The following is an 18,604-nucleotide window of genomic DNA, read 5'->3' as shown; positions in this document are numbered from 1 at the left end:
TATCAGCAGTGCAACATGTGAAAAAAAAAACATTCATACAAAAATAATATACCAGGTTCACTTAGCCTTAAAGTTATGACACTTCAAAAACTTAACCTTGGTTAAAATTCCAGTGTCGATGACGCCGCTCTGACCCTAATGGTTTTCCCACTTGCATATTGTAAACCAGGGGGGGGGGGGCAGTTAAATGTATTACTGTACACATGCAAGACCAATTTATTTCCAAACACCTCCTACACAAGTTTTCTTCTGTGTGCAAAATAACCTCCTAAACAAGTTGTTGCCAGAATATGACCTGGGAAAAAGTTTGGGGGGAAAAAATACCCCGAACACATCTGGCTAGTCTTAAAAAAAAAAATCTTTGGAAAAAAATACATACCCTAAATACATTTGACCCTACGATTTCCTTTAAACCAGTAATTCAAAACCACCCTTTTTCTTGAAAATCAGTGCACCGCGGCCTGTGTCCAAAACTGAAACAAAACCCACCCCTTTAAACACGTTTTTTAATCACGCATGTGTACAGCAATATATTTGACTCCCCCCCCCCCCCCGGGATTGTAAACAATTCCCTCATTTGCATACCGCACTGGCTGTTCCATGAAAATATGCAAAAAAAAAAGTAGGAATGCAATACCTCTCTTATTTGTTTCCATATTTTACGATTTGATTTTCAACATTTACCATGTCTATTTTTTTAACATGATTTAGTTTTTACAACCAAACAGCAGTGTCTATTTCAGCATAGGCTTTATCACGTAAATGGGTTTTTTGGTGACATCTAAAAGCATTTCTTTCTCTATATGCTTTACCACACAGATCACACACGTACGGCTTCTCACCTGTATGGACTCGTTTATGTGCCGTGAAATTAGATAACTGTCGATACGCCTTACCACAGAGATCACAGACATAGGGCTTTTCACCCGTATGGATTCGCTTGTGTGCCGTGAGAGTAGATTTACAACGAAATGCCACACCACACTGGTCACATACATGGGGCTTCTCACCTGTGTGGATACGTTTATGTGCGGCGAGAGGAGATGAAGTACGAAACGCCATACCACAGATATCACACACATAAGGCCTTTCATCCGTATGAGTTCGTTTATGAGATATGAGATAATGTTCACGTTTAAATGCTTTACCACATAGGTCACACACATAAGGTTTTTCACCTGTATGCGTTTGCTTATGAGACACCAGATACAGTTCAAGTCGAAATGCTTTACCACACTGATCACACACGAAGGGCTTTAAACCTGTATGGATCGTTTGGTGTCTCCTAAACGAGGTTTTATTTCCGAATTCCATACCACAATCATCGCACACATAGGGCTTCTCACCTCGATGAAGTCGCTTATGTTCCGTTAGACTCTGTTCAGTTCTAAAAGCTCGACAACACTGATCGCATTTAAAGGGCCTTTCCGCGTTCTGCATCTGCTTGTGTCTTTTATAGGCAGTCCCGTCATTGAATGACTTACCACATTGTTCACATACGAAGGGCTTCTCACCCGTATGGGTTCGCTTATGGACTGTAAGATATTGTTCTTGGGTATACACTTTATCACACTGATCACAAGCATAGGGCTTCTCACCTGTATGGGTAAGTTGGTGCCTGGTCAATGCAGTTTTACTACTTAATCCCTTACCACACTGATCACATACATAGGGATTCTCACCCGTGTGGATTCTTGTGTGGTTTTTGAGATTACAACTCTGGTTAAATGCCTTACCACACTGATCACACACATAGGGTTTCTCTCCTGTGTGGATTCTCTTATGCGTTGTGAGATCGTGTTCATAAATACATGCCTTCCCGCATACGTCACATACATAGGGCTTCTCACCCGTATGGATTCGTTTATGGATTTTGAGAACGTGTTTGTAACGAAATGCCTTGCCACACTGCTCACATAAAAAGGACTTCTCGCCAGTATGGACTCGTTTTTGTCTCTTAATGTTGGTTCCATCTCTGCATGCCTTGGTGCCCTCATCATTGACAAAGAGCTTCTCACCTGTATCTGTTTGTTTAAGCATTGTGACATCACTTTCACCATTGACTGCCTTACCACACCTTTCAATCAGAATGGGGTCCTCGCCGCCTTTATCGGTTTTCAGATCACTTCCATCATTTAATGCCTTAACCCTCTCTTCACTAATCACGGGCTTCTCACCTGTATGGATTTGTTTATGCGATGTGAGATCAGTTCTATCATTACATGCCTTATTCCTCTCATCACTCATTAAGGGCTTTTCACCTGTATGGACTCGTTTATGTGATGTGGGATCACTGCCATCATTAAATGCCTTACCACAGTCACCTGACACAGGAGGCTTTTTACATGTATGGACTCGTTTATGTTTCCTAAGATCACATCTATCGTTAAATGTCTTCCCACACTCGACACACATAAAGGGCCTCTCACCTGTATGGATGTATTTGTGTCTTCTAAGAGCTGTTGCATCTATAAATGCATTATCACATTGATCACACGCATAAGGCTTTTCACCTGTATGGATCCGTGTATGCGTTACGAGATTACAGCGCTGATTGAATGCTTTACCACACTGATCACATACATAGGGCTTCACACCTGTATGTATCCGTTTGTGTCTCCTACAGTCACTTCTATCACTGAATGCTTTGCCACACACATCACACACAAAGGGCTTATCACCTGTCACGATTTGTTTATCTTTTTGGGGATCAGTTTCATTATTAACTGCCTTACCACACTCGTCAGTCACAAAGGGCTTCTCACCTGTATTTATTTGTTTATCTTTTTTGAGATCAGTTTCATTACTAGATGCCTTACCACACTCATCATTCACAGACGGCTTTTCACCTGTATGGATTTCTTTATGCGTTGCGAGATCACTTTCATTATTAAATACCTTACCACCCTCATCACTCACAGACAGCTTTTCACCCTCATGGACTCGTTTATGTTTTCTCAGATCACATCGATCATTAAAAGCCTTACCACACTCAACACACATAAAGGGCCTCTCGCCTGTGTGGATATATTTGTGTCTTCTAAGAGCTGTTGCATCTATAAATGCCTTCCCGCATAGATCACATACATAGGGCTTTTCACCTGTATGGATCCGTGTATGTGTTATGAGATTACAACGCTGACTAAATGCTTTACCACATTGGTCACATACATGGGGCTTCACACCTGTATGGATCCGTTTGTGTTTTGTGAGTTGAGACTTTTGATTAAACGCCTTACCACATTGATCACATGCATAGGGCCTCTCACCTGTATGGATTCGTTTATGTGACGTGAGATTAGATTTCTTATTAAATTCCTTACCACATTGATCACATACGAAGTGTTTCTCGGCTTCCTGGATTACTTTATGCAATGTTCCAGAAGACGAACCTTTACATGATTTGCTGTCGAGCATATTTTCCTTATTTCCTATTTTAGAAATGAATTTTTCTCCTAGTGCAAGGTCATCCGTGTTGTACATGCGTTTTTGTATTTCTCCTTCGACAACGTGTAGAAAGTCTTCCTGTGCAGCATACGATGGAAAGACGACATCATCGACGCCATGTTTGTACTTGAGATGCCTTGCAAAGATGAGAGGAACGGCATAGTGTGACCCACAGAACTCACATCTATAGATTCTTGAATCTATTGAAGAAAAAATGTTCATACCAGGGAAAAATTATGGTTATATTTTCGGGGCTTCTTCTCACAACTTACTGCCTACATCTGCAATATTGGATAAGCTTTAATATTGTTATGAAAGGGGATTAAGAACACAACATATGATTTCATGAATTAGCATAATTTAATAAATTTGAAATAAAAATATATAAATTTAATAAAATCTATCTATGCAATCTCATATAATTACAGCATTCTCTGCTGTCGTGCAAATATTCATCGTGATCATGCATTCTGCTGCCCAGAGCTCAAGGGGGAGCCTTAAGTGGAGGTGCCATGGCCAATTGGTCTGAGGCACCTGGCTATACATGAAAAGTCCCGCGTTCGATCCCCAGCCGCGGCACTTATGCCCATGAACAAGGCATTCAATCAACATTGCTCATTTATCTTGTATTCAATTAAATAGAAATGCTGAAATTAATGGCCCTCACCAACCAGGCCTGACAAGAATCAAATACCCCAGGACTATTTTGGTTAATCATGGTTCTCCTGAGCTAACACCTAGTTAGTGAGGGCGAGAAAAATCTCTGTACTAGGAATCGCAACTGGGACTACAGCAACAGCTTAGTGACTTAGGCGAGCCCGATCCAATCGACAGACAATAAACGGACCGCTAACCCCACGGTCACCGATTATTTCCTGTTGGGTGTTGACAAACTTTAAACAATGGTAGGCCGCTATGCCTCAGCTGGATCAAAGTGCATGAATAGATACAAAGTGTACTAAAAGCACTGAACTCTATGTAAAAAACATACTTAAATATAAACTGCTGGCAAAGCTATTGTTCAGTATATGTGATTTCTCACACTTACATTTTTCAAACCCCAATTCCATGTTGCATTACAGTTCAAGAGCCAAAATTGGAGACAGATTTAAGTCCCTTCAGGACGCCAAAACAGACAGGTTAGTGGTTAATCGCTAATTTGAAAGAACAATTCTGATTGGTTCCTAATCTGTCTACCTGACAAGATGCGCATGCAACGATCGTCCAGATAGGCTATTTCACTTAGCAATTACTTGCTAGACTTTGTGTTTACAGGGCCCAGGGTACAGTTTCAAATTTGGGGGCCAAACACCGCTTACCCTCTTCAAATGCAGATTGTGTGCACTGTGTTGGGGACCAGCTGCCTCCTGAAGCTACTTCTGCCTTCTGATCACATGACTGAGTGACGGGATCATCTGACTTTTGATCACCTGATGAGGTTGGATTGGTTTGTATCTGAGTAGCTTCATCACCGTTCTTCCTTCCCAGCTCACTGATCTTTCCATCTGCATTGTGATCAGCATCACCAACTTCTGCCTTCTGATCACATGACTGAGAGATGAGATCACCTGACCTTTGGTCACCTGATGATGTTGGATTGGTTTGTATATGGGTAGCCTCACTGATTATCAAGTCTGCGTTGTCATTAGCATCAGCTTGCAGGTTGCCATCATCACTATCCGTTTTAGAATCTATATTGGACTATATGAAAAAAAAATTACGAGAACATTTCAAATTAAAGACCACACATTTTGGCATGTCAGACAATGCAACATAATCATTTATCAATTCTCACTGCCAGAATCACCCAACGTCAGATTGTCTACAGAATCTGAGGTATTAACCAGAATTACGGTATCTTGCAAGATGTTTTTTCAGATTTGATTTCGGATGAAACAGTGATCCAACTATAATTCAAGTGAGAATAATAATATGATGGTATTTATGTGGTGCACATATCCATCATGTTTAAGATGCTGCTAGGCTTTAAAATTCCAGTGGTCACAGCTATTTGACAAATTACTTCCCGCCGGTCCCCATTTACGTCACCAGAATTCAGTGTAACAAATAGTAGGTCAACATCTTGCAGAAGGAGATTATGCCATAGTTAAGATTCAAAAACTGGGGGTTTTTCACAAATATTCAAGTATGACTTAGTGTCGCACTTAAATGCTGACAAGTACATGATATGCAACACGCAATCTTATTGATCAGTACGCAGCAGTGCGCGTCCTCTTGGCATGATCTGGACCCTGTCTTACAAAGAATTATGATACGATCAGTTGTAACTCTACGGAAATAATAATAATAGACTTATATCGCGCGAAATCCACTCTGTAGCGTGCTCAAGGCGCTTTTTAGGAAATAATAAAGGAAATTAAGAAGAATTGAAGAGAAACGTTTTACGGTATTGTTTGAAAGTTTCAGAGGTTTATAGAAATCCATCAATGTCACAATGTTTTCTATGAAAAATTTGCACAATGCCCTTTGTATGCAAAGAGAAGCACAGTGCATTTTCAAGTAAACAACGAATGCAAGAATATACATCATAGCTAGAAAATATCCGAACAAACTTGCATAGATGTTGACGTTGCTGGCTGTCCATAGTTACTAGTGATTGGATCATTCATAACTTTTTGTAAGACAGAGCCCAGACCCATGAGGTCATGCCTTTTATAATGCATGCGAGTATGCTTTAAGTGCAACTACAAAAAATGGAAAGAAAATCAATCGCATGAATGGCGGCCAAGATCAGATGAGGGCCATCATACCCCGTCAAAAGTCCTCAATACTAGCCCAGTCCGGTTAACCAAACAAAGATTTATTATTATTTGTTTGGCGTCAACTGTGCCTGGGAGGTGAAAAGCGAACTGAATCACTAAGACATCAGGTCTCTCCTCCCGATATAACTGATTGGGGGGAATGCAGGTGGACCACTACACCGGGGTTTCCCTTTACTCTTATACGAATAGTGCAGTGGGTTCTTAACGTGCAAAGGTAGTGACTCATATATCTCACATTCTAGTACTTACTGCATCTAAATTCTCTTCATGTAAGTCATTCTTCTCTCTATGACCCGACTGGAAAATCCTCTGATGATTTTGAGCATCAGAAGGTCCTAAAGAATACAAACATTTAAAAAATTTCAAAAGATATTACAATTTTAAAAATGGAGTATTGACTGGGCTGACTAGCTGGTCTGGGCCCTGTTGCATAAAAGCTTCTACATTGGAAACTTTGCCTTCCGATAGTAACTGCCATGGTTACATGATCCAACAGCCAATCAGAATCAAGGATTTTGTGAAAGTTACCATTGGATAGCAAAAATACTGTAATAGTCACTTTGTGTAACAGGCCCCTAAACTTCATTCATTTTTCAACAACTTTTGTAATCTTATGAGATCATCAGTCTTAACCCTAACCAGACTTGGATATTTTGGAGGCTTAATTCAAAAGCAAAGATTGAGAGAGAGGCCTAAAAGCCCCCCTCCCCCATATCTCTGTGCTTGATTACCGTACGCAACTAGAGTAAAATCAACATTCCTGTAACCAATTCAGAATCTACATTCAATTCTTTCAAAATTATTCACAGAGTCTTTATTCTGATTTAATAATACTACACAACATACAGCACTTAATACAAATGTTTACTACATCTGGGTGGAGAGTGGCGAATGTAGATAAACACCTTCCCAAAGGATGCGAGAGCTGCGGTGGGATTTGAACCCTGGACCTTGTGGTTCAAAGTCTGGAGACTTATCCTCTATGGCCGTGTTTATGCTTCCACTTTTCAGGCCAGAATCAGCGTTTCCAAACGTGATTAGTCCAAAACACGGTTGTGTCCATGCTTACTTTTATTTAAAAGCTGTTTCAAAATGCCGATCGTAAACTCACAAAAAGGTGCGTTTGTAAACGTTGTTTGACCAGAATCAGGCTTTCTGGGGAAGTCTACACAGAACCACGTTCGTAAACGTGTTTAAATGACATCACTTGGTACATGCTTTCGGTGAGATGAAAATCCGCGGGCAAATACAGTCGTATCGCTCCATGTTATCTCTACGTAATAACAACAATGGGGAAAAAACTTTCGAAAAAGGGTGTGCCCAATTTGACCTTGCTTTACAATGCGAAGCCAGCTGGAGATCACGATTTGCTCTGGAAAGTTAAGCATAAACAGCACTCCCAGAACCACGTTTACGATCGGCGCTTTGAATCGACGTTTGAAATCGCTGATTCTGTCCTCGCAATGGAAGCATAAACACAACCTTAGCCACAACACCTCTACTAATTTATGCATGAACCTAAAACTTGGCTGTAAATATATCAAGCACCTGAAATGTTTTTTTAGAAACCCTTTTTGAGGATCCTGATCAAATACACATAAAGAAAACATTTCCATAATTGTTTGAAATGAAAATTGCCGAAAAAAATTTTCTGGCCATAAACAACTTAGAATTGATTTATTTCAATCCGGAAAAGTAAAAATAATGAAATACTTTTCATAAAGTGTCCAAACCAAAATTTGTCTCTACTGAACACCATGCTTTCAAAGTGTTCAGCTTTTGCTGGTCTTGCTATGTTTCTACTAACTCATTGCCGACTGGAACCAGGTCATCTCTGTACATACAAAGTCTAGGTGAATCACAGAACTCGGTAGTCAATATGTGAACTGATCGCCTACTGGAACCGGGTGATCCATGTAAAATTGCCTATAGGAATAACAGAACTTAGTAGTCTAAGTCAACAGGTTAACCCTTTGCCCACTAGAACAGGGCGATCCCTGTACGAATTCTATAGAAATCACAGAATTCAGTAATCAACAGGTTAACTCATTGCATACTGGAATTGGGTGATCCCTGTACAAAACCTATGTGAAGCACAGAATTCAGTAATCAACAGGTTAACCCATTGCATACTGGAACCACATGATCTCTGCACAAAGTCTATGTGAATCGTAGGCCCATGAAGTCAGGTTCTGAAGTCAGGTTTAACTTAGACCATGGTCCAACTCTGTGGTAAAATTATGGGAAGCCAAAAGTGTCAAAATTTTTATTACATGTAAGTTGTATGTTTTTTTTATGTTTACTGTGCTCTTTCCTGTTTCATAGATGGTGAAGACAATCATCTGTATTTATACTTCCTAGACAATTATGAATCATTTGAGAGCCAAATGAGCTGAAATATGATACCATTAGTGATTTATTTAACAATTGGCTATCCATACTTAAACCACAACTTTAAACCCGAGTTGAAGTTAAACCAGACTTCAGAATGCGGGCCAGTAGTCAACTGGTTAACCCATTGCCTACTAGAACAGGGCGATCCCTGTACAAATTCTATAGAAATCACAGAATTCAGTATTAAACAGGTTAAGCCATTGCCTACTGGTATTGGGTGATCCCTCTACAAAACCTACAATCACAGAATTCAAAAACAAAGTAAATCCACAAACCTCTTGACTTGTCCTCCTCATCCGCTTCTTCACCTTTCTCTAAAGTCGCTTCCTTCACTGGTTGACGTTGCATAAACACTGGTGGACTCACCTCTACTCCTGTGTATATACATTAAAAAAACATGTTTGTCCACCATTGTCACAAAACAAATTGAGTATCATTACTCAAACGAATTTACAATAAAATTGCTGGGAAGTCTGCACTGACCTAGCCAATCTCACTTCCAAAGTAGGTACAAACGAGTGACACGACCGTAATATAACATTAACTGTCCACATTCTTCTGAAGTGTCAAAATATCAAGTCTTTTTAGGGTTTTCTACCAGGACCAGTATTCATTTTGATAATATTTTACTCAGTATTTTGCTGAAGTAAAATACTTTTGGTAAATGAGATTTTTGGGCTAAGTACATTGCTTAAATCTAAGTCAGTCCCCTACCTGGCTTAAGTCTGACTTGCGTGCAGTTTACAAACACTGTGATAAATATGCAGTCAAACATTCTGTGCACAAATCATGGATACATATATCACCCATCATTTGGCTCAAACTTTTATGATGTCACAATGGTTAATATTTATTAGTAAGTATTTTGCTTGAATTTGGCTTGATATAGTATAATACTTAGATGTTATCTGAATAAAAGTTTACACTTTTTGTTCAGCCAAATAAATACATACAAAATTGATATAAATTTACACTTAAATACCAGCTCAGGCCTTAAATTATTAATAACAGACCAATGTCTTGATGCCACTCTCATGGGCCTTAGTTTTTTGTTGTGCCCTTTTTATTTTACCGATTCTTGGTATAATATTAAAATAGACCCTGAAAAGTGGCCTGAAGAAAATTTGAAGGCCTGATCTAAAAAAAAGCTGTATAAAGGATCCATTTCAATTGAGTTTTATTTTCCATGGAAACCAGCAAATATCATAAATATAAGTATTGATTACATATAATTATTTTTTTAGATGGAGGGATATCGAATATTGCTTGTACAATGAAAGCAGGGTTCCAACATGCAATGTGAAACAACATCTAGACGTTAAAAAATTATACATTAAAAGACATACATGTACATGTATACAGCCCTGTTTAAAACACACACACCCATATACACACATAATACATGTACATGTAGGCAGAGAATACAGAATGGATTCAGATAGTGAACAGAACAAGATGAGCTGCTGTCCAGTCCCCTTCACCATTATTCAACCCGCCTACACACTACCCAAAAGCAGAGAACGGAAGACTTGGTTCAGTAAACCCATTGCTTTCCACCTCTCCGCCCCACAATGGTGATTCAATGAAGTGTGGTTGGTGGTGTGTACATGTAGATATATGGAAGAGAGTAAAGCCCCCATCACACTTTTTCTGGATCAAGCTGAATTGGCTGGGATGAAAGGACTAAAAGCCAGCTCACGATTAGCTCATGATCAACTTTTTCTCAAATGACCTTTGTGATTTTTCATTAGGATAAGCACTATCATTTTCAAATGTAGATGTTGCGTAAGCTTTACCGGTAGAGTATTCAAATTCTAAGAACAAAAGGCATTGTATAGACCAGGTGACTAGAATAGTACATCAGGGATAAAGTTTGGAAATCTGTTTCATTGTCTGCCTTTGGCACATTTGACTATATTGTTTAGGCTACTGTCAAATACCAGTGATTATGAAGGCTCTATTTATTACTCTTCAGCTTGGATGTGATAAAATTAATATTTTGAAAGGAATACATGAATAATCATCAAATTACAAATGCCTATGTCAGTGAATTTGAAAGCCACCATCATGGTTTATCTCAAATGACCTTTTTCTGCTCGTGCGCAGTTTACATCCGTGAACAGGCTCATTGTTTGACCACCAGTTGGTCATTTAAATCTACTTCGAATACTGTTCGAAAATACCCCTGGAATGTTTTGAACATGACCAAAACCTTCGGGACAGCCAAAAGAAATGACAAAAATATTTCAAATGTAGTCAGAATATTTAGAATGTGCCTAGAATGTCCAAGAATATAGAACAAATTATCAATGTGTCCCATTGCGGTTCATTTTGACTAGTGTATCGAGGATTCTCATGAGGCGGTTTGAAACCGCCTCGATCACAAGAATCCCCGTTAAATTACGAGAACTTTTTAAGGCTAAAAAATACCCGTTAATTATTCCTGCATTCACACCGCCCCGAAACACATCCTTCGGGATAAGTTCCCGAAGTTACGAGCATGCGCAGTGTGGTCTGATAAGCAGGCAAGGCGGGAGATTCAAAATCACTAGCCCAGCAGCCACCCACGCCGCCGCGCCCAACGACACGCTGGGATAAAAGTTCCCGTAATTTGCTTTCACATCGCCAAAATACCTGCGACCTTGGAAAAATCCCCACGAAAGTTCTCGTAATTTCGCCAAGTACCTACTATTTAGCGGGTATTTTCTTTCGGGGAGATTACGCGTAGTTTGCTTTCACATTACCAAAATACCTGGTATTTTCTGATCGGGGTAAATTTCCCGATCAGAGAATACCTGGAACTGGCGAACTTCGAGGCGGTCTGAAACCACCTAATGTCAATTTACTGAATAACAACTCCAGTTTGGTGAATTCATAAGTTCCTCCCAAAAGTTTCTAGCTTTATTGAATATTTTTTTTAATTCCAGCTTCTGCTTGATTCCTGTTGATTCTGAATAAGACCCGTTACATCTGAGAGATTCCCCACCGAAGGCCGGCCTGGGGCCTACCTCGGGTCGGAAAGAAATCAGATGTAAACATCCCAAACCTACCTCGGGCCACCTTTTAGCGAACCTACCCGAGACCACATCCAGAGGTAGTCTCGTGTAGGTATCGGGCCGGCCCCGGTCCACCGATTCGTAGATGTAAACGCACACAAGCTTTCTAACCTATGTCGGTCCGTTCGTCAGCTGTCAAATTATGTAGCGCTCGCTATTCCCCTCCCCAGCCCCGTCGTTCTTTGAATGTTTTTGCGGCATGCGACATGTGAATTGTGATTGATAAAGTCTTTGATTTGAGTGAAAAGAAGCATTTTAAACGTATCCTTTTCAAGTCGATCATATCTTCAACGACTGCTGGGATCATCAGCATTCTTTCAGAATCTCGGGTAACTTCAATTGTTCGGAGCCTAGATCGAGAGCGCCTTTTAAAAGTGTCAGCAATCGGATGCCGCTCGAAACAGTACAGATAGGGCGAAAGGGGAGGGAATGAATACTGTGATGTAAACAGACTACATTTCGGACTCGGTCCGTTCGCGAAGCTAATCCACCAATAATCCAGTCAAGGTGCAAGTGGACTCGGTCGGGTCTCGGGTAGGAAACTTTCAGATGTAACAGGGGTGGAAGTGTGATATGGGCTTAAAGAGAAGAGGATAAGACTGAAACATTGTCTCACTCTCTCTACATTAAGTGCTGTATCTGGGGCCTGTCTTACAAAGAGATGCGATTGATCCGATCAATCGCAACTATGGAAAGCCAGCAAAGTCAACACATGAAATGCATGTTTGTTCAAAAAGATTTCTAGATATCAATTCCTAATGTGCTATTCATTGTAATCAGCAAGTGCCATATTTTTTTTCAAAGAGTCTACATTTAATTGTTTTATTCATAAAAAAAGGGAATCACTCCTTAGACAATAATGTTAAACCTCTTGACCATAAGCTGAACTGAACAATGGAATCACTCATGCATGCAATGCACTCCTCAAAATGCAATAGGCATAACAATAGCTGTATGACCATTGCACGAAAATGTGTTCGTGGCACTCCAGTGGATGCACAGATATTTAAGAGTAAATGTAAACCCATAAGGTCATTGATTTCTTGACAATTTTGTGTGATTTATACCCTTTTCATAAACCTATCTTCCAATTAGCCGCCTAAGAGTAATGCGGATAATTCAATAAAAATTGCGTTCACAAACTCCGAAAATAAGCCGCATTATTTTTATGAGCGCCATCCTGAAAAAGGCAGATAATCGTCATGGCAACTGCACACGCCCCTTCAGATGCGGTTGTGTTGGAAAAGGGTGACCTTGTGACCGCACCATGGCAATTATCCGCATTATTTGGAAATGTGTTCATAAACTCAGAATCTTGTCCCGATGCTGCTATTATGCGGATAATAGCAGCATCAAAATAATGCGGATAACTCTTGTCCTCCTCCAATTTTACAATTGGGTTTATGAAAGGGGTATTATTTGTTTACAAAGGACATTTTGCAAATTTCCTGTAGAAAAAATTATGACACTGATGGATTTCCATAGAATTTATGCGGCTGATTGGATCAATTGTAACTCTCTGTAAGACAGGGCCCTGGGGGCCATTTCATAAAGATGTTTGTAAGATAAGAGCGGCTTTAAGAACGACTGGTGACCCTTTCTTTCACGCTAAACCATCTCTAATGAATATACCATTTACCACAAGAAAGGATCACCAGTCGTTCTTAAAGTAGCTCTTAACTTACGAACAGCTTTATGAAGCCCCCACCTGGACGTAGTCGTAGGCGATCATGAGCTGCCAAAAATCTGTTTCTGGCCATCTCATTCAGCCCCACCGCCCCACACCCCTCTCTCTGTACACCATGCATTCAGACTTGTCAACCAATTCATCCGTTTCCTCTTTCCCTCCAACTCCCTCGCCCCCCCCCCCCTGCGTCAACGCTAAATTTTCAAGCCAATCCTTTCTAATTATAGTACAATATAAATCATTATGTGAAGAGAAAATCTGCTCAGCATGCATTCATTCTAGAAAATACAAATCTTCTTAAAAAGAGTGTGAGTTTGGGATAGCCGCTTTCACAATTGGTGGTGCGACTGCTTATACAACCATTGCGATTCTGTGCAACAAAATTGTGACCAAGTGATCGCAAACGATCGCACGAGCAATTGTAAAAGCCCCTTAAAGAGTTTGGCTTAATTGAGTGCTTTGGTCGAGGCTATTTCACAACCCCTCCAGGTTCTACATGTAAGAAACAAAAAAAAAAACACCAGTATACAGTCGAATTTGCTTAATTCGCTATGTGAAATATGAGCATGGAGCAAGTTACCAAAACGTGATAAATTCTGTTAACATATTGTACCTATCAGACTTCTCTCATGACCACATAATTTTTCTTCACATTATTTTCATGTAATGAATGGATAAAACATACCAACTTCCATCATCATCTCGTAGTTTTCCTTGATGTTCTTAATGCAAAGTCTCTCATAACTGCTGATCTCTGCCCATTCATCGGCTGTGAAATAAACCTGGACATCTGAATATTCATCTATCTTTGGCTGAGGCATGGTGGCATCACTTTACTTGCCAACTGAAGACACCAAGATTTGTCTGTACATGGTCCTAGGATGGAGAAGGATATAATAGAATTGTTGAGAAAGTTCTGAAATTAAGGCATACAGTGTAGTGGACTCATTCCACATTGCAAAAACTCCAGTGTTGATTCAACACCAGCCTGGAATCTATATCTGTCCACACTAGAGAGGTATAAACACATGTATCTGGTGTTAGACCAAAACCAAACTGGTGTTTAACACTTCTCTGGTGTGGACAGATATAGATTCCGGGCTGGTGTTAAATCAACACCGGAGTTTTTGCAGAGCAGTCTACCTCATGAATCCCAAACTTCAGGGAACTGAAAAAATGACGGCAACTTCATCATCATCAATCCAGTTTAAAATCCAATTTTTGTCCCTGTGAACGGGGTGGTTGTGGATGTTTGCCCAATAACCCCTCGCACCACTTTTCCTTAATTTTGTGTAGAGTAACTTGATAGAAGTTTGGATTCACACATACATGATGAACGAATCCCAGCATGGCAATCATGACTTTCAATATCGGCTCTTGAAGATGTTGGGAGCCCTCTCCCTACACCCTCCTGTCTGTTGCATAAAAACATGTGCAACAATTCTATTGTCTTTTCTTTCTCTGATTTGTTTAAAATTAGCATCTACATGTATCTAAAATTATAACTCTACAGTGCAAGTGCACTTTTACATAGCTTAGTGTAATCCAATTATCTTTTCAACTTTTGACAACTCAGCCCCACTGAAAATTAGGTCTCAACTTCTCTCTAGGGGTATGAATCTATTGTGTGAAAACGATCGTTTACAAATGTCTGAATTTGAATTAATTGCGATCATTTCCACAGTGAAATGATCTGTGTTATCTTTGTATAAAACTGAGAAAACCTTTTTTTATTAAAATGAGCAGGAAATAAAACTTTGCCAAGGCTGTGTAGTGATAATCTCGACCTCGGCTGCACATGATAATTCTCATCATCCGGACACAATGAGGTGTTGCTATGTCCGGCAAGGCATTTGTCCCATACAGGCGAAAACTCAATTTTTCCATCGAAAAACTAAGTTTATCATTTGTACGAGTTTTGTTCATGAAGAGAAACTACTTTGGTCACCAAAATACAGTTTTTCCCCCAAAACCAACTATCTTGCTTGAAAAACTAAGTTTATAAATCACATTAAGAAAAAAAAAATTTCAGTGACAATCATAAGGACCTACTGGGCATTTTCACGGTAATTGATGTTACACAGCACAATTTGACACACCTTTCATTGTGTGTTTCTCTAAACCAACAAATGATGGGAGTTTGCTTTTGATAGAGTTAATAAAGTGAACCTTGCAGTGCACTCTGATACTAAGTGTCGGTAACTGACGTTACGCAAAAAGGACATACAATTTCAGGGTGTTTAGTAAAATTAAAATATCTCATGCAACGCAGAGGTACAAATCGCGATGTATGGCGACAGCCGACTAGTAAAATGTTTGTGTAAGGATGATAATGTCATCCAAGATGGCAACTTACATGTACATGTAGATCTTAATGACCAACAAAAGGATCGAGGATGATTAGCAGAATCTGCAGTCTACCTACCTACATGTAGTTTCTAATTGCTTTTTTATAATGTGACATTTTATGTACAAAAAAACGATAAAAAAACAGGTTTCCGCCCAATGTTAGATCTAACGTTCCTGCTAATACATTGTATTTACATACGGACCAACAACTCTTCAGTCTATGTATTGGTGAGTGTAACTGCCATCATGCACCAAGTTATTTAGACAAAAGATACGTTTAGACGGATGTTCGAAAGGTTTATTCATTCCAAACAGTGCTGTGAATCTGTAACAAAACATTGAACAGTTCAAACAATTTCATATCAAATATGTACTTGCAATAATATTTTTTCCAATTAAAATCAAGTCTAATTAAGTTATTCTTTTAGTGAAATTTCCTCAACTGTGACATTTCAAACAAGACATATACAAGCAAATATGAAAAATTTTATATACAGTAATAATTCTTAACTATTTCTCATCATTCATTCACCTTAGCCGGGTAATATTGCCTTGAGCACCTAATAAGGTGGAAATGTGTGCAATATAAATATACCCCATATTATTATCATTATTATAAATAATTGTCATGTCACTAAGTTTCAAGTAAAGTTACATAATATAAACAAAAAGCACATCAATATCAATCAAGTTCCGAAACATAAAAATCCATAACTTAATTGAACATATTCCACAATCATTAGAATAATAAAACAATGAAATAAAGAATTAATTAATAATTTGTATTGATCAGCAATATGAATAAGAAACACTTCTTTCGATCACTCACCTCATTGGCTGGACATTTAAACTAAAACAAATAACAAAGAGGAGCCATAAACAAAGGTCTCCTTCTAGGTCTTAACAGCAATTAGACAAAATCAAGAACATAGATATTTTGGGTTGTCATGGCACTTTGCGCACATTGATACCATAAAATTTTAATCAAGAAAATATGTTTTATATTAAACTCTACTGAATTGGCACGCTAGATCAGAGAAAGTGTTGGAAAATATAAAATACTATATTACACAACTATGAGATACAATTCGTTTGATTAACAATTTCAATAATGTTCAAATAAAGAATTGTTATCGGAAGAATCAGTGGTAAAAAGACTAAAAAACTAATGAATTTTATTAGCGCAGCGCGTAGATAAGGCAAAAACGTGCATCTACAAGGCAAGGGGTGCGGGAAGCTGCCAAAATGAAACCAGAGGCAGCTACAGTGAGTGAACCAACGCAGTTCAGCTGACCAACCAAAATACATGTTATACAGAGAGTGAAGCTTTTTGGTCTAAAAAAAAAATTGAAGCATAATTATATCATTACAATCTTAGAGCTCGAAACCAGGGAAAATCAATATAGAAAAAATTGAAAAATATATATTTACAAAAAAAGGCAGAGCCTATACGACACTGCCAAGCTTCAAACTCTAGTTCACTCTCTCTCACTCAGTCAAGCTCAGCTCTTTGACTGCACGCCCACTTCCATTGTGGATTCGGTCTGAATCCCACCCCCCCAGTTTAGGCGGCCGAGCTACGGAGAATTACGATGAAGAGCAGCGGACCGTTCATCGGTTGTTCGCTTCTTGCGACCAGAGAGAAAAAGGTGAAAAACTTGAACAAAATCGTGCAAATACACCAAATTTTATCCTTGTGATGAGAAAATGGAGGTAATGGAATACAACAAAGTCCATCTTCTGCGATAAAAGTGGTACTTTGAGGAGAAATGATCACAAAATCAAGTCAGTTATTGAGCGGGGCCGAGCCGAGCACCGACACAGTTAATACACGCGCGCCTATGGGAATCGCGAGCTGTCGAAAAACGCCTAAAATTACACTTTTTTTTTATTTCAGCGAAAAAAAGGCCTAATAGAAAGTGAAGAACATTACCATTAGACCATATCTCTAGAAAATCTTTACAAGAAATTTCGAAATGACGGAAAAATAGACGCAAATTTGTGAGAAAAAAATCTCGTAATGGGTGGGACAACTCGGCCCGCGGTCCGAGATGTCCCGTAGTCCGAGTTGTCCCTGATTCTGGTCTACATGTAGCGAAGTACGGTACCGTACAATTGTAGGTCTTGCAGTGCCCGTCCGCTGGCCGCCGCTATCGTCTCAAGCCTGGCCCTTGCCCAGCGGGCGTTGTTGGCTAGTTAAACTTAAAGCAATAGACTAAGCCCGGCCGAATTCCGAATCACGCCACTCCAAAGACTAGAATACCAGAGCACATAGAATTAAAAAAATGCACCGATTCTTACTCACCAGAATTAATCTCCAATAAATCTCATAAATTCCCCAAACCGTAGGCCAAGACTGATGAGCAATAAAACCGCAATTCGTAAACTTAGATCTACGGGAAAAGCCAAAGTGGCTGGCATCCCATCACCAGCGCAGCAGCACTAACTGGATCTGTTTCTTTGTCTCTTAATGAACGTAGAGGGTGTCATGCGATCAGGGTCTTGGTCTCGTTTCAATAATGCACAGGGTTTCAATATTAAACTGTTATTGTAAATTTGTTATCATAACATGTTTTATGAAACGGACCACAGGAGGTGGGCAAAATTAAATGAATAATACAAAAGAGTGGCTTCTAAGAGCACTGCACAAAATCCACTCAGTGAAAATGAACAATGAACAATATTTTAACACAGGCTAGCTTCAGTACACGTACTGAGCAAAATGTCAATAAAAAATGGTTCAATATAACGAAGAGCTAGGATATGGCCATTCACATCGATTCGTTTCTGAACAAAGTCACAAAAAGGAAAAGGGAAGTGAGATATGGGGAAATAAACGAACTTTCCACTTAATTATTGAGCAACAAAAACTTTATGACTTAAAATTG

At 39.3% G+C, this 18,604-nt stretch overlaps 1 protein-coding gene across 1 annotated transcript; it reads right to left on the bottom strand.

Annotated features, from left to right (window-relative positions):
* Nucleotides 1-256: 256 nt before the first annotated feature.
* Nucleotides 257-18,136, bottom strand: LOC121417205 (zinc finger protein 721-like). The gene is made up of 6 exons (XM_041610822.1): nt 18,022-18,136; nt 14,053-14,243; nt 8,900-8,998; nt 6,480-6,565; nt 4,767-5,148; nt 257-3,647 (listed from the first exon to the last, which is right to left on the bottom strand). The coding sequence occupies exons 2-6, from the start codon at nt 14,186-14,188 to the stop codon at nt 715-717; spliced, it is 3,636 nt and encodes a 1,211-aa protein (XP_041466756.1). The 5' UTR covers nt 14,189-14,243; nt 18,022-18,136; the 3' UTR covers nt 257-714.
* Between the last annotated feature and the right edge of the window lie 468 nt (nt 18,137-18,604).

This window comes from Lytechinus variegatus, chromosome 6 (assembly GCF_018143015.1).
Source record: "Lytechinus variegatus isolate NC3 chromosome 6, Lvar_3.0, whole genome shotgun sequence".
Lineage (NCBI taxonomy): Eukaryota > Metazoa > Echinodermata > Echinoidea > Temnopleuroida > Toxopneustidae > Lytechinus > Lytechinus variegatus.
This window is presented reverse-complemented; position numbering and strand designations above follow the sequence as displayed.